General features: G+C 36.8%; 1 protein-coding gene across 1 annotated transcript; it reads right to left on the bottom strand.

The window, feature by feature from the left end:
• Positions 1-235: 235 nt before the first annotated feature.
• On the bottom strand, positions 236-21,101 carry LOC139152453 (pre-mRNA-splicing factor ATP-dependent RNA helicase DHX16-like). The gene is made up of 17 exons (XM_070725568.1): positions 20,525-21,101; positions 20,006-20,140; positions 18,280-18,543; positions 17,484-17,656; positions 16,904-17,027; positions 14,549-14,773; positions 13,533-13,948; positions 10,292-10,433; positions 10,065-10,133; positions 9,313-9,444; positions 7,651-7,911; positions 6,476-6,589; positions 5,657-5,892; positions 4,172-4,334; positions 3,296-3,457; positions 2,484-2,660; positions 236-1,838 (listed from the first exon to the last, which is right to left on the bottom strand). Exons 1-17 carry the CDS (start codon positions 20,726-20,728, stop codon positions 1,701-1,703), a joined length of 3,135 nt encoding a protein of 1,044 aa, XP_070581669.1. The 5' UTR covers positions 20,729-21,101; the 3' UTR covers positions 236-1,700.
• Positions 21,102-21,109: the final 8 nt, after the last annotated feature.

Below are 21,109 nucleotides of genomic sequence, written 5' to 3'. Positions count from 1 at the left end.
GTGTTAAACTATATTGAGAAAAATAAAATTTTGGACTTTCAGAAAAACATGATGGTGACAACTTCCTTTGCTCCATATACTTCAGAATGAGCCCTCATTGGCAGAAGGTCAGATGTAAAAAATTTTCAAGTATCCGAAAAATTATCCCCAAGGCGTATTGTACCTTTACCAACGCAATGGTTCACTTTGCTTTCACCATGTTCATAATCTCATACACACAAATTATACTGATCACTTGTGAATACAAATGAGAATTTATTCCTTGTATCACATGCACACGGTTTCCTTGACTTAAAATGTGGCAGTTATGAAATGCATTTATATTTACAAGTCTGTTTTGGAAAATAATGGCTTAATATTTGTGCAGTCATTTGTACATGTCATGCTTTCCACATTTCTGTCAAACAGCATGGTACTCTGCACTGTGCTATGAAGCACACTGGTTCAACAGTTTGTCCTGTGATGCCTTAGCAGTGATTTGCTCACACAGAGCAAACATCACTGAGAAATTAACTATTTGCTACAGCTTTGTTCTCTGACAAAGTATGCATTTATTTTATTTTGAAACATCGATATTGACTCAAAAATTCCAAATTCAAAAATTTGCCAGAATGGTATCTTGTATGCTCATCTCAATACAATCAGACAACAAGATGTTGGAAAAAAATAGATGCAAGTCATGATATAGGATGTAAGGTATGTATCTTTTCTATTACATTTTTGTCTTTATAGTATGTACAGATAAAATATAAGTTGTATTGAATCTGATACAAAATCATAACCTTAATGCATATCTCTTTGATACACACAATTGATGTAGAAAAAACTCCGAGCAACCTGCTATACACAGTTGATGCATGGCTGCTTCTCCTACAGCCCTACACTTAATTTGACAGTCAGAGTGATGTAGATATTTCTGCATGGCTGTGAAATCCAAGTGATAAAAATACCGCAATTATACGGTGTCGCTCAAATTTGATCAGAATTGGTATATACCAGTACGGGTTACCAATGATCAACAATAAATGTTGTTTCTATCTGTTCAGTGGAGGAAAATTCTACGTTGTGTTATGGCAATGATTTCTGCACAGTACAACCAGAAAAACAACAAGAAATATTTCAACCAGAAAAACAAGAATGACAAAAGTAATTAAGGTCTAACTTTAGGTACTGGAGGTCAACTTTAGCAACATGCATAGCAGAAACAAGCCCCTCTTAGTTTAGTATAAACGGTCTTCCCCCATCTACTGTCTATGGTTGCAGCTGATCTGTTAATATGTAACAGTTCATAAACAATAACAGGAAATGAGTCAAGATCAGTGGAGTTTGCCTGTTTCTCACTGGCATTCCTGCACATTTGCAGGATTTCACTTTTTCTTACCTCATTTGCACATTTTTGACACTGATGTGTTCATTTGAACAAATTCACATCTCAACCCCTGCATCTACCTGTACACCAAATACTGAGATGGTAGCTTTGGCGGTATGGGAGCCTTTGTGTGTGACGGACATACATCCGCACATACCCACAAATATACAGACATACAGACATGCAAATCAGATGCAAATGAACTGATTCAGCTTATACGATAACCTCACATTGGTACACCAAATGTGCGCTAATAACAAAACTGGAGGGTGCTATACATCATGTTTTTTCTTTCTAATGAATCTGACAAATGCTGGTAACACAGTCACGTTCAAACACATGATCTGGTCTCATCTTTGCTTTTTCCCATCATTTTAGGCATTTTCCTACTGCTGCCATCTTCCAGCTCTTTGGCTTTGTAGTAGTGAGGGGCCACCTCCAACAGCCACTGGTTTTCTATCTCTATGACCTGAAAACAGATACAGAATCAACTGTGTCAGCAATGGTGGGGACAGGGAATGAAAATCACAATGGGCTCTGTCTTTAAAAGGAAAAACATTCTCTTTCCTTCTGCTTCATATCAGAGAAGACACTTCTCACATTACTACGTAGACTTTACCACAGTATTTCAAATACAGTATTAATACTTCATCACAGAATTTTAATTCAGGTACTGATCTCAGTGAAATTATGGTTGATATTCTCTCTAGAATGCATTAAAGCATCAAAATGCAACCAAGTGCATACAATAACAATTGATCAAACATTTCTACCATCTCATGGGTGACGGAATATTAACCTTTTGAGTGCAGAAGTCAATTTTTGTTAACTTTGTTACGATATATTAACGCAGGCAACTTTTTTCAGACCTAGAAAATTTTTCATTAAATTTGGCCCAATGTTTGAAGAAAGTCTGTGGCTAATGAAGTTTTGTTTGGTTAGTCAAAAATTTATCAAAAAAATACACAAAAATTCATAATAATGGGTAACATGTTGCACTACAATTTTAGTGCCAGGGATGAAGTACAGCACTCAGAGGGTTAAAGATTACTTATTAATATTAACAAGTAATGAATATTCATGACTAAAAACAAGAGAGATTCAGGCAACTGACCTGTCTCATGAATTCCTTGGTAGTGAAGACCAACTCATGGTAGATGATCCATCTAGGTTGTTCTTCAAAGAGACTGCTATTAGGGTGTATCATAACAGTCTGTTGATGTTTCACCGTCTTGTACTGACCACTCTTGCTGAGTCTTGCCGTGTGGTAGAAGAAACCAGCTGTCACTGCCTGGTAAAAATATAGGAGAAATTTTTCACTTTTATGTGGCAATGTCCTGATGAGATATTGCATTAAAAACTGAAATTAAAGGGATAGAATATTTATTTATGTATTTATGTATTTATTTATATATTCATTTATTTATTTATTCTGAAATCCTATGGGATCAAGTTCCATTTACAGGTTCCACAAAAACTCAAAAGAAAACTTTGTGCAAGGGTGAACGAGCTGACAACAAAACAAACAGCAACAAAACAAAGACAAATATTGATAAAACTAAAGTTGAGTTTAGAATAAATTTAGGGGTTTATTTTCTGTGAAAGTAAAGATATTTTACACATTGTAAATTTGACGTCACAGATTTACATCATTCACATAAAATACTAGTAAACAAAGAGTACCATAGTCTGACAGCTTAATTGCAGGAACTTTGTGTGCTGGAATACATTATGTGTAGAAAAACACAGATATAAATGAAGTAAGAGTTTCACTTCTGAAAACCTCAAGTACACCACCTACTAGACATGGTTTCATCTCTCTAACCCCCTATCTCACTAGATAGACAAAGCCCCCACTATAGTCAACAATTGGACCAAACCACATTACTGTAGAAAATGGGTAGAAGCAAACTCTCCTTGATTTACCTTCCGTATGTTGATAGTGTCATGTGGATTTGAAGTGATGGGAATTTCCACCCTTTCCATCAGTCCTTCCAACTGTTCCCTGACATCCCTAGCTCTTCTCATGGATCGGTGCTGGATAAAATTCTCAAAGCACCACTGAGTGGAATGGTCTGTCTCCTCCCACTGGAAATACAGATCACAAAATATGTTTCATAAAACACGGTATATAAACATTTTAATATTTGTTGGGTTGTCTCTTTATTTATGAAAGGGTAAAATTGTTCATTTTAAACTGTCTGAAAAGAAAAGATCTTCCGTCAATGATAATATTCCACGAATATGAAGAAATGATGACCAACACAATATTTTGTTAGGTTCAACAAATTAAAGTCATTGATAGCAGAGCAACAATACTTTGAAATCCATACAATGTCTTTCTGGCATAGTGCAGTGTCTATGGAGGTTGTCTCTGATTGGTAGATTGTCATTATTGACAGCAACTTAAGGAGTCTGAAACTAGGGCTATTGAGCATCTGATTGGCTGTTGTAAAACAATGCGTTTCAGCCAACCAATTGGCTACGAGACACTGCACAATGTCTTTTGAGGCGCTGTGTCTTGTTCATCAAGTTGTTGCCGTAGGTGTCTTTTTAACTTGAGAAAATTGAGAATCTAATAGTTTGACATCATCAATTAAGTCTCTAGTCACCAAAAGGTACACTGTTTCTACTGGTAGTAGACAAGGAGCATGAATATCAATGAAACAATCTAGGATGGTCACCCCCTGGACATTTCTCAATTTGATGTATCAACCCTGCCCATAGCTCAGACATGTGGAAGGAACATGTTCAAGGGGTAAATGTCCATTGGGTGACCATCCTAACACTGACAAAACTGACCTGATTATAGACATTCAGCAGTGTCAAATGGTCTCCTCCAGGTGAAAAGAAATTCTTCCTGGCATTATCTGCATGGACTATTTTGTCTTTGGGTCGGTAGAATATTGCACTGTTCACTGACAGCATGGCAGTTATGGTTAGAATTTCCTGTGAGCACTGATACCTGTTACAAAGAGAAAATCAGATTTATTTTCATTCCTGCATATTTCAATTATAAGCTTCAATGTCATATCAAATTCAAAATGGTAAGAAGGAAGTGGTGGAGTTCTGAATATTTACAATGATTCGGTGACTTGTCACTGATCCTGTTGCAGCTCCGCTTGATATGGGCTCCCCGATTAGCGAATATATGCAAGCAATGGGATCAGAAACAAGTGCTGTGTGTAGGTTATTCAATCAGAAGCACAGAGTACACAATGTGTGATGATTTTGATAATGATTAATTATCATTTCATTTGCATATTTAAATATGAAAATATTATTTGTTTATTCATTTGTATAAAATGAAAACCATTATGTTGCCCTTGAAATTAGCCTGGAAGATCTGTCGCTTGAGGGCGCTCTCTACGCTCCCCCTCTAAGAGGAAGGGAGTGTACGGCGCTTATCTGACAAAACGTGCTTATCTGACAAAACTCTTTTTAGCAATACCCTGGGGAGTCACTTTAGCCAGCGCACTTCATGCGCTCGGTACATGTTGTCGCTTCGTACGATGTTGTGCACAGAGTGTGCCAATTTAAAGTTAATACGAATTCTTCTATACGAAGGATTTTGTTTCTGTAAACTACTCTCAAATTGTTGACATAGTTTTTTTATTTTTGTTGTTCTTCCATCGGCCGGGCTCGCGCTCGCTCACTGTACAAAGCTTAAGCTTACTGGGCCCATGGAGATAACTCCGTGTTGCAACATGTAGGTGCTTTTCTTATCACCCATTTGCATGTTTATTGAATATAATTTATTTACTTAAATGGCAAAATTAGCGATCGAGGAAGGTGATGAAAAACAAAAACAAAAGTACTCTGCTTGCCATTGCCGCATTGTGATGTGGTGATCTTGATACTCCCGCCACCGTGAAAGCGCACGACCTCATGTGACCCCGTGCCCTCTCTCTACCCCTTAAGACAGCCTCTATGCGTTGATCGATGTATACACAATGATTAATTAAGGTGCTCGGCAATTTTACGCAATCAATGAAAGTTACTGTAGTTTTTAACTATTTTATGGCTATTTTGTGATGTTTGTGATTTTAGACTTCTGTAATTAAAATTTCATTCGTGTGTTTTAACAGACGAAGTATTGTGTGAGGGATTACTTTCCACAAATGAGTAAGGCTACAAGCAGTAATTAGTTATTTTTGTCAGATAAGCACGTTTTGTCAGATAAGCGCCGTACAAGGGAGCGCAGAGAGCGCCCTCAAGCGATGGGTCTTTCAGTCTACCTTGAAGTGTGAGATGAATGGAAGAGGAAAATTGCAAAACCAATCTTACTTTTCAGATGCAAGTATCATTTTAGACAGCATGGGATCCACAGGAAATTCCGCCATTCTCCTTCCCAGTTTGGTCAACTCTCCGAGATGATTCAGCGCTCCGAGGGCATAGAGCTGCTCTAATGCAAGCACCAATGTTTCATGGGGCGGCGGATCCATGAAATCAAAGTGAATCAAATCATTGATGCCAAGACTCTTCAGAAGTAACACTACATTGCCAAGATTTGTACGCTGAATCTGAAAATGGGAGATGAAAGAAACTGTAAGTGTTTTTCACAAGGCTGATCTGTCGAGTGGTGTACAAGTACCGTAATTTCTATCAAGTGCTTAATGTTGTGAGCAAAGATTGTCTTGCATTAAAGAAGAATTTATGAAATGCAGTTAATATTGTAATTTATTTTGAAGAAATGTAGGATTACTGGTGCACATCTTCAATGAGCTTTAACCTTTCCACCACCATGGTTTGGTCCAGACCCATTGTTATCAATGGTGACTGTGGACCTGTTTACAGGGAATTAAACCCATTTAATCCGTATGGGTTTCTAAGGAATTAAACCATTGTACAAGTAAAAAAGATGAAAGGTTAGAAATCTCAGTAAAATATTATTTTGCATTCAATGATTACTATTTGTCAAAATGTTTTGTTACTGTCGTTGCTTTTAATTCATACAACTGTTGAGTAAATAACACCAATGTCATGATCAGATATGCTTTGAGACAAACCCTACTTTTGTATGTTAAAGCATACACATTTATTGCGATGCAAGATAGCTGACACTGAATTTACGTGTTTGTCTGTTTGGTACATGTAAACTCTTACCTCAGGTACAGTACTCTCTTCCAGTTCATTCTTATAGGCCCATGCTGTGTACAGACGAAAACACTTCCCAGCTGCCACTCTCCCTGCTCTGCCAGCTCTCTGATTGGCTGATGCCTGCACACATCATAGTACACATAACGTAACCACAAAATAATTGAGAAAATAAATTTTGATGATTTTCTCTTTTCAATTACAAGCTCAGCCAAACATCAAACAATCATTTTAATGAATATTGAATATAGACTATTTCTCTATGGCTGGTATTGACCTTTGACACTGAACTAATGACTCATTGGATGAGAGTAAAGTTGACGTCATCCTCATCCCCACCCTCAGCCTCAGGTGACCTTTCTAGCTGACGCTGAAAATGAGCTACTCAGCGCCAGCTTCAGTGTCGTATCCGAAGATTGCCGAAGTTACGCTACCCGATGACGGATAAATGATAAAATTCCCACATAACTTAAGAAACACCAACTCCATTCTTTCTCAACTTTCTTTTGAATTGTAAAACTGGTTGGCAGGTAATATTTTATTGTTAGAATATCTTTTACAGACTAGTTTAACGGAAATGTTCGTAATTTTCAGTCCATAGATCCGTGGATGTGTTTGTTGGTATCCTCTCAACTCTTGCGTTAAGATTTTCCAAAAATCGGTGCAAAAAAGGTATACCGGTACATGGTCCGAAATGTGTAAAAATCGCCACCATGAGAGGCGATATGAAAGCCCTTATTATTCAGAGGGCATATAAAACAATTAAATTGTAAAATTGTGACTTAAGGCTTGAAAAGTCAACGTATTATACATACAACCTTTGAACTTTAAGGGCTAAGAATGTTACGTTGTAACTACATCGTGAGAAACGGGTATTAAGAGAAGAGGTTACCAAATATTATGAAATACAAACCCCGCTGTGTATTGATTAACATTTACAGTGATATGAAACTTGGAGCACATTTCTAAAGTCGATTTTACACTTATCATTCCATCAAACGCATTCGGGAATAATCGGATCTGACGCCGGTGAAGCTGACGCTGTAGCGTCATCCTCATCCTCATTTTCACGTGACCCCTGAGGCTGAGGATGAGGATGGGTATGACGCCAACTTTACGTTCGTACTCATTGGAACTGATTGACCTCAAACACTGAGGTAACGACTCATGTAAATGATACTGACCTTTGACACTGGGGTCACAACCAATGACTCCATTCCAGTCCTGGCATTGTAGCTTTTCTGTTTACAAAACCCTGGATCAATCACATAGATGATGCCATCTATGGTCAACGACGTCTCTGCTATATTTGTGGCAATGACAACTTTTCTTGCCCCAGGCGGTGTTGGCTCAAATATTTTGGCTTGTAAATCAGAAGGCAAATTTGCATAAATTGGAAGGATGATCAGCTCTCGCACTTTGGATCCAAGTTTTCTCGTTCGCTCCTAAAGCAATATACAAACCATGAATAAAAAAAATTTAATGCTCTTTTATTCACCTAATTTCATCAGCAGGATAACTCCTTTTAAAATTTTTTTTTAGACTGATAAACGTTGGACTTCAAACAACAGTCCCTCCACAAATGTAACATGTTCAGACATGAGGATTTCCTTTTTATTTACTTACATAGTCACACATCAAATGATGTGCACTCATCAGTGAATACATTCCTGTAAATACTTACGGTATTACAGACATTCACACTCACAAATAGATATAAATACATGCATACAGACATAAGTACATACATACATACATATTTACATAGACACATTCAACAACATCTATACTTTAATACACATTCACAATCATATATTTTAAATTCAAATACACTTTTATGTATGGTAAGATATGCATGTAAATACTTATTACATACTCACACACATACACACACACATGCATACACATACAAATACACATACAGAGTTCGCGTTTACGCAAAAATCGTGCGTATTTACGCATTGAAATTGACTCTCTACGCATCTTTTTCATTGCTATGCATTTTCTATACGCAAAGGATAACACCGAAAGCACTCCCCGCGACTTAGCTTAAGCAACAACCAGACGAAATTTGTTGCAACACATTTCTGTCAATCACTCATTTTGTGTGGAAAGTTTTGGATTCTCTGGGCGTTGTCTTAAAAATCGGAATCGTAGTTCATACGTTATCACGTTAGGGACATTATCATGTCAGCTGTGCCTATGAGTACGTTGCTGATTTTCAGGCGAGCGATAGTTTCTGAAAATTATGACACAAAGTGAGTGATTGACAGAAATGTTGCGACAAATTATATAAATGCCAACCGTGCACGATCATCGCGTCTCTCTGTTCCCAAATTTTGATCAAGCACACACATGCAGCATGGCGTCGAAGCAGACATATCTGTTTTCTTTCAACTTTGCTCTACGAGTCCGTGTAAAAAATGATTCGGTAGAGCTCGTTGGAATCCCGATAATTTTGAACACTGCAGAAGTGTCTGGATAAGCTGCCATAATTCTAACTTTTGGGTTGCCCGATGTGTTTTGACGGTTGCATGTATACCCTTCGCTGTTACGTTTCAACATTGTTCAAGTTGTTCGTTAAACTGTTTTCATTAAAATAATGTTACATCTTACAATCCGAATATGTAGTGTAGGTTTATTCAACGGCACATTTTATTTTGTAGTCAGTTTTTTCATCAATCGAGTGCGGAGGTGAAATTACGCACTCAAATCCAGCCATTACGCAATTTTAGCAGACTAATGCGTATGCCGTACGCGAGGAGAAAAAGTCACCGCGAACACTGACATACATACACATATACATTCAACAACAATCACTGTTACTTCCCATTTCCAGTACTCACTTGTAGCATTTCCATGGCTGTCTCAATTTCTTCCTGTCCTGTCAGAAACACTAAGACATCCCCAGTGGGTTGTGTTACATGGATCTGCAGTACTGACACAACACACGCTTCAAGGTAGTCTGCCTCAGGTGCCTGTTGAGGAAACATGCAACAAAAATGATAAATTATTCTGAACAATTAATGCAACATGATCAGTCGACCAATCTGTCACTCTCTCAGTCTCTTTGTGTGTATAAATAAATGTACACACATTCCTAGCTAATATACTAGTGTACTGTAGGCATATACAAAGTGATTCTCTCTCTCTCTCGCTCTCTCTCTCCAAATTCACACAAACAAGTGTGAACACACAAACATATGGTATATATATGTGAATTTGTGAATATAGATAAATGTACACATGTACCCATGTGGAGTCAATACACTCAAAGTCACTTAAAATTCCAAGACTTTCACAGATTTTTTCAGCAGTTTTCAAGGGCTTTAGAGGACTCAAATATCATTTTCAGGATACTGTTTTCACAATGTATCATTTTTATAAACCATTTTCCAAATCATTTTTACTATATCACGACTGATCATCTTGTCACTTTTTGAAAATTGTGTTTGGATAATCAATTTTCCAGGACATTCCAAGACTAAGTTTCATTTTCACGGACTCTTCCAGAACTTTCCAAGAGGTTTATTTCATGGACTTTCCAGGAGTGACGGACCTTGTATATAATTATACAGTCTAAGTTTCATAGCCTTACCTTTGTATAGTAAATGTTGACTGGATATCTACGTCCTGGAATTCTAAAGATGGGTGCATCATCAAAGAACTGTAACAGACAAAAATACCATGTGATGTTAACTCTGGTACTTAGCTTCATGCAAGACACATTAATCAAACATCCACTTGTGACATAATAATTACAAAATGGAAAAATTGATTCAAAAAGATTCCAGAATTTTCTATTGACAATGTTATGTCACTGACCTTAGAGAATTTCTCTGTATCCAAAGTAGCACTGGAGATGAGCAACTTCAAGTCTTTGCGAAATCTTGCAATATCTTTGACCAAACCAAATAAGATATCTGTGTGCAGGGTACGCTCATGAGCTTCATCCACAATCAGGACACTGGAAAAAAAGAAACAAAATCATCAGATTTAAAATCAAAGAAGAACCTGCAGAATGTGATGCAATTTTCTCTTTATTTTTCAAAACAAACAGCGTAGAGTTCATTCCTGACAATATCACAGTTTCAACATTCAAGTGTGAAAATAAGTATTTGTGTAAACATAGACCCTCGAGAAAAATGAGGGTCTATGGTCTAAAATATCTAACAGGATGCTGGATACTGACAGCGGTATCCAAATTGGTACATTACTACCAATGATGTTGTAATACAAACTATAAACATAGGGCCAAAGTCCCTGAAGCTACTATAGACATGGATACAAAATTAAGTATTTCCTGATTGTATGAAATTATCTCACTATAAAGGTCATCCTAGGGACATGTAAACCAAATATTAAAGCTGTCTGACCAGTGGTTTTGAAAAAACAAGCGACTCAACAGTTGACAGAGCTCTGCTGTGTTATGTAGAGAATAACCTTTTGTGACACATGTATTGATGAAGAAGGTGGATATCTTTGATAGCTCATTTCAGGATGGCCTGACCAAAAATGGAAAAAATTCCGTAAAAATACAGATTTGCATATTTCATCAGACTATATTAGTCTATAATAGCAAATAAACGAGAGTTAATTACATTATAATTAAAGTAAACAAGACTTGCTTAAATCAAGATTTACGTCATAATAAAACAGCATATCTGTCAAGTTATAAAGAATCTTGAGCTGGTTATCTTTTAATATCAGTATTTTCATCCTATTAACCAAGAACATTTTAACTTTCAAATTAACATTGTAAGTAAGTTCTGTTGAATAAGTTGAGACAGTGCGAACTCAGAGAAAGCACACTGAAGAGACAAATGTTTGAAACTTAAGAAGTTCAAGGTCATCAAAAGCATTATAAGGAATCATGTTACACTTTCATTGCACTGTTTACACAGATTGCATAATTGCTATAAATAGCACACGAGGAATCTTACAGCCCAGTTTTACCATAAAAACCCTATCACTTTGACCACTCTTTTAATTGACCACTCTATTTTTTTCCTCAAAAAGTAATCTTATTTTATCCTTACCAAGTCAACCATAAATGGAAATTAGAACTTTCTCTATCTCTATTTATTTGACCACCCTATCATGACAAACTATTATGAGCAATTTCTTTTAGATAACATAAATGGTGGTTCAGAATATATCAAAGTTGGGATTCAGGAAAGTTGCCTATACATGTTTTAATCCTCCAAGATGGTAAGCATTTCACTATGAACTGTCAAAAAAAGTTGAACTTTCTGATAATTCCACACTAAAATTATTTTGGCTTTGATGATTTCCCAATTAATTCAATTATTTAAAATCATATTAATCATTTTTTTCCGGGTGAATTGATAGGATTTATACAGTACAAGAATTACATACAATGTAAGTCAAATTTTGACCAAAATTGACAAAAAAATTCCTTAAAAATACACATTTGCATATTTCATCACAATTTGAACAAATCTAAGTTTGGTTATCCCTAGGGACCTGTATACCAAATAACAAAGCTGTCTGACCAGCGGTTATGAAGAAGAAGATTTTTTACCAAAAACACCTTTTTTGGCATTAATTTGCCTATTTTCAACAATATCAAAATATTAAAAAAAATAGTTTCTCAAAATCCTATTTTTCATCTACACAACAAATATCAAATCAGTAAGTACTGCGGTTCTCAAGATATTTGAGTGGACGGACGCCTCACAAACGGACATACATACATACATACATACATACATACATACATACATACAGACTGACGCCGGATGGATACCCATCCCAATAGCTTCTATAGACTATAGTCTATAGTAGCTAAAAATAACATATCATGGGACCCAACCATGACTGCAGCTATAAACATTCATGTAAGCGCAAAGCATGAAATTTGTCTGAATTTCTATCAGCATTGGCCAATATTATCATGCTCAAAAGGCCATACTTAGTAACGAATGTACAATTACAATATACACCATCAGGACAATTCCAGTTCCAGTTCAATACTTACAGCATTACATCATCAGGTTTACTTTATCAAAGTAAGGACAGTTTATGTGGTAAATTTTATGATTGAGAAATTCTTCTGGGTATTGTGTATTTTGGCAGCTGGGGCTTTGCTTGTAAATGTAATGGACTATTTCATTTTGATGGGGGGGGGGATGTATTTCCATATTTATTGTGAAAAAATTATTTTCTTCTTTTGAATAACAATATTTTAAAAATTTTAACACATGCAGCCACATCATACAGCCACATCATACGTCATTTGAAAACTTATTATCTCTACTTTATGAAAATGGACAATGTTGAGTTGTCAAGTAGGGCCATAGCCCCTAATTTGCACAATTTACATGGGTACCCAATTTGCATAAATGCGATATAAAGTCAATTTTCTTGTAGTAGAGATAATAAGCTTTCAAATGATGTATGATGTAGCTGTATGTTGTAGCTGTATGTGTTACAATTTTTAAAATATTGTTATTCAAGAGAGGAAAATATTATTTTCAATACAAATATGAAAATATTTCAGTGAAATCAATTGAAATATGTCTTTGGATATCAAAGTTGTATTCTACATGCAAATATCTTTCATTTGATATATCACTCGATAGTTTAAAAGTATGTTTACAATAGTTAACAGTGAATTTTCTAATTTTATATCGCACTTATGCAAATTGATACCCGTGTGAATTATGCAAATTAGGGGGTATGGCCCTGCTTGGCAACTCCACATCTTCAACATTCTTAAAATAGAGACAATAAGCTTCCATATGACGTTTGATGTGGCCGTATGTAAGGTGGGTACATTAAACTCCTAAAATAAGGCCCTTTTTATGGAAACCCATGCATTTGTTTACTGCTTGAAAATGATTGAACCAAATTGATATTTTACGCATTCAGAAAAAAGTTTCGTCTTTCGTGAGCTGGAATTGAAATTTCAATTTGATTAATGTGTACATCATGCTTGTCAAGTTGAATGCAAGCAACTGTGCTGATAGTCATCTTCCTGCCTCAGGTAGAAAACTAATGACAGGTCACAATTGCTTAAAAAGTGAGAAACCTTTGTGTGTACCTGTAGCCTGCCAAATCAGGTTCACTGAGAAATTCCCTGAGTAGCATACCGTCCGTCATGTACTTCAGAATTGTCTTTGATGATGTGCAGTCTTCAAACCGAATACTGTATCCCACTTCATTGCCTAACTTGACGCCCATCTCTTCAGACACTCTGGCCGCAACACTCATGGCGGCAACACGCCTGGGCTGTGTGCAACCAATTTTCATCCCATTCCTGGTGTATCCGGCTTCATGAAGGTACTGTGGTATCTGCGTCGTTTTGCCGGATCCTGTTTCTCCTTCAATAATCAACACCTGATGCTGATCAATGGCATCAAGTAGATCGTCTCGGAATGTGTAAATTGGAAGACTCCTCCGAGTCTCTTTCATGCTCATCTTCTTCTTCTCAGCTTCAGACATGGCAGGCTCTCTCTCCTAAATTGAAACAGAAATAGTCAGGACATTCAGAATACACTCTCACATCATCCCCGTATCCCAGTGTGGAGGTCCCAATTTACCACTGAACACAACAGGATCAAGTCAAAGAATTGCAACAAGAGGGGTGAATCGGTCTGAAAACTCATATTTATAATGCACAGAAACAGAAACTTCATGCATCTAACTCATATGATTTTCTTCAGTAAACATCTTTTTTTTTCTGATGAAAGTGGTTTAACTAAGTCAACCAAACACAAAATATATTCACTATGAGCTTTCTCCAAGCCCTCCATTCATGAAGTCTGCTCTTATGTGACAGCAATATGGCTGGGTACTCAGAGTTGTCCACCAACACATTTCTTGGCTATCTCCCTATGTCAGCTTGCATGATTTAAAAATTCCTACCATACCAAACAGAAAACCAGTGGAATGCAATGCAGTGGGCACACTGGCATACTGACTGAATTGTGGTAATGCTTCAATGTAAAACTGAACAATTTGCAACTTCATATGCATAAACCCCTGCATCGCCAGAGCAACTACAATGGGAGCCTCTCTAAAGTGTGGAGTGACTGAGCTACATGTTAGCAACCTCACCTCACTTTTACCAGATCCCGGCATCTGTATGGCGCTGACAAAGTCAATCTGATCCACTTCATCCAACACAACCAACTCATAATCTTTCTGTTTGTGTTTCCTCCTGGCATCCTTGGCACCAAATTTCATGGATCCTTTCCGTAGATGTTCCTCTTCCCATTTTTTCTGCTCGGCATTGGGTCCAAGTTCCTCAGCGGTGGGCTCAACATAACGATCAGACGGTTTCTGGCAGACGACAACAAATCAATGCAATTTTCACATTTGCAGTCTATCATCTTTCATGCTTAAATTCCCCTTTCTATGTGCAAAGTTACAAATGTGTCTTCAAGGACAATTTGTTCTACCATGGAGGATGGACCTCAAAATGAACAGTATAGAAAACATAGGGCCAAAGTCCCTGAAGATACTATAGACATGGATACAAAATTAAGTATTTCCTGACTGTATGAAATTATCTCACTAAGGTCATCCTAGGGACATGTAAACCAAATATTAAAGCTGTCTGACCAGCGGTTTTGAAAAAACAAGCGACTCAACAGTTGACAGAGCTCTGCTGTGTTATGTAGAGAATAAACCTTTTGTGACACATGTATTGATGAAGAAGGTGGATATCTTTGATAGCTCATTTCAGGATGGCCTGACCAAAAATGGAAAAAAATTCCGTAAAAATACAGATTTGCATATTTCATCAGACTATATTAGTCTATAATAGCAAATAAACGAGACTTAATTACATTCTAATTAAAGTAAACAAGACTTGCTTAAATCAAGATTTATGTCATCATAAAACAGCATATCTGTCAGGTTATAAGAATCTTGAGCTGGTTGTCTTTTAATATCAGTATTTTCATCCTATTAACCAAGCACATTTTAACTTTCAAATTAACATTGTAAGTAAGTTCTGTTGAATAAGTTGAGACTGTACGTACTCAGAGAAAGCACACTGAAGAGACAAATGTTTGTAACTTAAGAAGTTCAAGGTCATCAAAAGCATTATAAGGAATCATGTTACACTTTCATTGCACTGTTTACACAGATTGCATAATTGCTATAAATAGCACGAGGAATCTTACAGCCAAGCTTTACCATAAAAACCCTATCACTTTGACCACTCTATTTTTTTTTCTCAAAAAGTAATCTTATTTTATCCTTACCAAGTCAACCATAAATGGAAATTAGAACTTTCTCTATCTCTATATATTTGACCACCCTATCATGACAAACTATTATGAGCAATTTCTTTTAGATAACATAAATGGTGATTCAGAATATATCAAAGTTGGGATTCAGGAAAGTTGCCTTTACATGTTTTAATCCTCCAAGATGGTAAGCATTTCACTATGAACTGTCAAAAAAAGTTGAACTTTCTGATAATTCCACACTAAAATTATTTTGGCTTTGATGATTTCCTATTTAATTATTTAAAATCATATTATTTTTTTCGGGGGTGAATTGATAGGATTTATACAGTACAAGAATTACATACAATGTAAGTCAAATTTTGACCAAAAATGACAAAAAAATTCCTTAAAAATACACATTTGCATATTTCATCACAATTTGAACAAATCTAAGTTGGGTTATCCATAGGGACCTGTATACCAAATAACAAAGCTGTCTGACCAGCGGTTATGAAGAAGAAGATTTTTTACCAAAAACACCTTTTTTGGCATTAATTTGCCTATTTTCAACAATATCAAAATATTAAAAAAAATAGTTTCTCAAAATCCTATTTTTCATCTACACAACAAATATCAAATCAGTAAGTACTGCGGTTCTCAAGATATTTGAGTGGACGGACGCCTCACAAACGGACATACATACATACATACATACATACATACATACATACAGACTGACAATGGACGCCGGACGGATACCCATCCCAATAGCTTCTATAGACTAAAGTCTATAGTAGCTAAAAAGTATGGCCATGCACAGACACGATTCTGTCTCCTATCACCAAACTTACCTTCCATTTCACCTTCATATCAACATGCATGGTGTATGTACAGAACACCTTTCATCACTTGTAATTGTGCTTTGCCATTCCATCCAAATAGAGAATTCATCTTACACTAAAATCTATTTCGCAAAAAGTAGAAAGCAACTCAATTTTGCCAACTTAGGGAGTCAAAGTAATGGCTAAGATTCTCTCAGAATTTGCTTCCTTGTTCTCAATGTGTGCTGAAGTTTCCTGCAAATTGAACGCTGAGAGCTCAAACGAGACCACTCTACAATATAATATATATAATTGATGACTTTGAAATCCTCTTGTACTGATTTTGGTTTATCAACCTTTCAGTGTTTTTTCAGAGGATATCTGACAATTACAAGACAGGACAGACTACTCACCACATTGTCTTTGGGCATGTAATATCTGTGTTCTTTTTCTGCCTCTCCACTCTTCTTGTGCTCTTTGGCAAGTTTCAAAACAGTTTTCTTGTAAGACAGTTCTTTCCTTTCCCTCTCTGTTAATCTGAAAAGAAACACAGTCACTAGACATTCAGATACGTGCTGTACACAATGTGAAGGTCAATTAAATTTTGTCATGTCGGTTGGAGAGTAACGCAACAGGGCTAGAATTATAATTTCAAAATACTTTTCAAGAGCTACTGAAATGTTTTACCTGTTATGTACATATACTTTGATTCGCTGCAATGATTTTCAAATGGATGATGGTCAGACTTCATACAACAATGAAAGCATAAAATGGGATCTGTACCAAAACATCTGTTTCAGATCACATTTCAATGCAGTTTATAACAACAGTGACAAGACTTGGTAAGGCATTGGCACACAGATTGTGAGTTTTGGCAATCATAGTAAGGAACATTTGAGGGTACAAGATCACAACAATCAAATGTCATAGAAAAGTTCAAACAATCGGTCATCATGTTAGTTGAATTTCAAGCGTGACAAAAATACCACTTACTCAGATGATGTAAACAGATATTCATCATCAAGAATGTCTGCTTCTAGTTCTTCCAACTTGTCCACTTCTCTCTTCTCAAGATATTTCCTTCTTGATTCCTTCCTGATTTCTGGAATCACTTGTTTCCTGTCTTGAGCTTGCAGCATGAGTCTCTTCTTAGCTTCTTCATACGCCTTTGATGAACATACAAGAGAACAACAACGAAAAACAAAAACATGTTTTGATCTGTTTTACTGTGTCTTTGAATATCCAACAGGTCCTATTTCATTTGAGCTCTGATGGAAATGTGACCAAAACTGGCCAGTAAGATGAAATAAGCATACACAGGTACAGTACGAAAAGTGAAGTATCACTGTCCTGAACAGACTGCACTTACATTCATGAGGAAATTTGTAGTATCAAACCATGTTCTAATGGGGAGTGTAAATTTTCTATAAAGTAAATACATATTAGCCAAATACCTCTGCTCAAGAAAACATAATTAGTTTGTTTTCACATTACCAAATGGCATGCTGTGATAAGAAAGAAGCATTGAGCTGTCCATAGAAGACGTAATAGCACAGTAAATACAAAAACCCATAACTTTACAATGCTAGGCCTCTCTGCCCAAAAACAAAGAGTGTTGCTGAGTGAGTTCATATAAATCCACAGATCAAAATAGAACTGTTCAAGGATAACTAAATTAGAACACTGAATTCGATTTTGTCATTCTACTGAGAATCAATATCGTTCCATATTTGCCTATGTGACAAGTTAAATGTTGCATGCCATTATGCTTGGATTCTGTATCTCCTACCTTTTTGTTTGTTTTCTCTGTTACATTTCTTGTCTTTTCTTTGTCTTTCTTCTTCATCCTCTCTGCAAACTCATCTCGCTCTTTCAAATCCTGCAGTCTCTCTCTCTCAGCCTTGTCCCACTCATCAGAATCTGAGTCTGAATCTGAATCCCCTGCATCTTTGAACTTCTTGACCCCTCGATCCCTGTCATCATCACTCTCCTCTTCACTGCTGGACTCTCTTTTCTTTCTGATGTGCTGTTTCTTCTTCTGTGACTTCTTGGACTGATGACAAACAAAGACAGAATTACCGCAAATAGAATATGGTTCCAGAGCAAGGAAACAATATTTTTAGTTGTAAAGACAGAAAAGATCAGGATTCTGCTGCTTTCTGGGTTTATGTACACATTTGGAAAGTGTAATGCTTGGTTGATATGGACTCCATGAGTGTGATATTTCAGACATCAACACTGACTCAATGATATGATATCTGCTATGTGATGTGATAGCACTGCCCTGCAATGTAAACATGGGCAGATTACAGTCCTCTTTAATGGGTATAACTATAAAATATGAAAGATCTCAGGTGCAATACAACTTACATGTATATCTACCTGATTTGAATGATTCATGTTCCACCACTTTATAACCTATGTAATGAGTAACAAGCCTGTCACTGGGAGATTTTCTTATGTTTATCATGTAGTTTTAAAGAACTAAAGATGAATGTAAGGTCAAACTTGTTTTAGCGGTCACCTCTCTATGGTGGTCACTTTGAGGCAGCCCCACAACATTTTACATATTATAAGCCCTCTACTGAACAGCCACTTCTCTTGTGTGGTCAGTGGCCACATGGAATTGCTCCATAGTGTGGTCCCTTTTTTCTTGGTCCCTTGAGTGACCAATATACACAGGGCTGACTGTAAACTCCATAAATTTATGGAAAACTAAACTGATGTAGTACACGAGCCCACTAGTCACTAAAAACTTGTTTATGTCACTGCAAAGATCTTGATCTGAACCAACTTTGCTATGATCCTACAAGTATGTTAGCTGTCATTTCTATTCATCTTACACTGGAGAACATTAGTTCCTTGCCAGGTAAATGCAATCACACTTTTGTCAATAACATAATCAGACAGAGTAAATGTATTCAGTCACATTCACCTAAAAGAATGCAATACAGCGATTTTGTTCAAGTTGATGAAGGCGAAAATAAAAAGACTTGGGGGTAAATAATCTGGTGGTAATTTAGTTCTAAAATGCAGATGTGGATTGTGAGGTTGTGGATTTAAATGAATACTGATAGCATAGGTTGTATCTTTGTGGGTACACCAGGAGATAATGGGTCAAAAATTCCTTACAGCAGTAATCTTAGATTTAGTTACGCCATCAACCGATGGGTGAAATACCGTGCGAAGCAGTACCCATCATCAATGAGGTGTACAGTGCATAGCTCAAAAGCGCGACATGAAATTCAAGTCTTGAGCTCACTATCCCATGATAGTGTGTCCGCTACTCGGGCAACACACACGTTTCTAACTCGCCATCCTTCAATGGCAAGTCAAGTACCCTACCCACTGAACCATCAAGCCTCCTGTGTGTCTCCTAATTGTCTTAGGGATTCCTTTCATGATAAAGAAACAGAAAGTAACCCCTAAGATGAAGTTGAATTGTAATATGGTGTAACACACGACAAGTATTGGTAAGTTTTGTAATTATGTGAAAATTGAACGGCTTCATATACCTTGGTTGTTACAACATCATCATCATAGTCATCTTCATCTGAAATCAGTTGATAACTGTTGTTCTTCATTTGAAATTCCAGTGCTTCCCTCTCTTTCACTCTACTGGCTTTTTCCACCTGTTGTTTCCTTGGTATCTGATGAGGCAGAAACAAATTTAATCCTTCATGCAAAAATGGACATTTTTAATAAAAAGAAGCTGATATGTAAAAAATATTTCATAATAAAATTGCACAAGCTGTAATGGTGTTGCGGGTGATGCATGTAAAAAATTGTTTCTCAGTCCTCAGGTCCTAAAATATCAAATATTCTCCAATATTTGCAAGGATATGTAATATAATAAGGGAAATGTACATTGAATAGTATATCTACCATGGAGGTACGAGATACATTTCATCTGCAACGTCTCAGTTCTTTGTAAGCATTCATTCTGGTACACACTACTACTACTACAAGGAGTGGCAGCAGGGCAATGGCAGTGAAATGACCAATCAACGATTGACAGTTTAAGTGACACTAACCTTGCCCCATAGCTGATGTGCGAAGCTTTCAATACGCTGGTCCACATCAATGGTCCCCGTATCTCGAACACGTTGTACAAAATCGCCCCCACTGTTCGATTTCGAAGCCAAACTGACCAGATACTCAGCAATGTATCGATCACTCATTCCGAGTATGTCGTGAAGCTGATCGCTCACCCATGTTTCAACCTCCCTGTTGGCCATCTCACCGAATTTCCTGCAGGGGATTTAGGCTACGTCTAGGCTAGGAGTACGAAATATTGGCTAAAATTCAACATTGTACACACTGTGATTAACGTAAACAATACGTCTACAACAGGCTCTACTACGGGAGACTCACGCTGTTGACGCTATTAACGTCTGAACAGGTGTCGAACGGCGTACAAGTTCTCAAAACAATGTGAGATAAAGACAGCGATAAGAATGGATTATACGCTCTAAAGTAGCAACAAAATATTGAATTCACTCTCGCAATAAACTTTGAAAACTTCAGAAGTCCTGATCCAGGAGCCAGGGTTTTTCAATCTCCGTCATCTTCAGAAAGTGCGCCACCACGGGAACTTCCGCTAACTTTGATGACATCAC

The sequence above is a fragment of the Ptychodera flava genome, chromosome 16 (genome assembly GCF_041260155.1).
Source record: "Ptychodera flava strain L36383 chromosome 16, AS_Pfla_20210202, whole genome shotgun sequence".
NCBI lineage: Eukaryota > Metazoa > Hemichordata > Enteropneusta > Ptychoderidae > Ptychodera > Ptychodera flava.
This window is presented reverse-complemented; position numbering and strand designations above follow the sequence as displayed.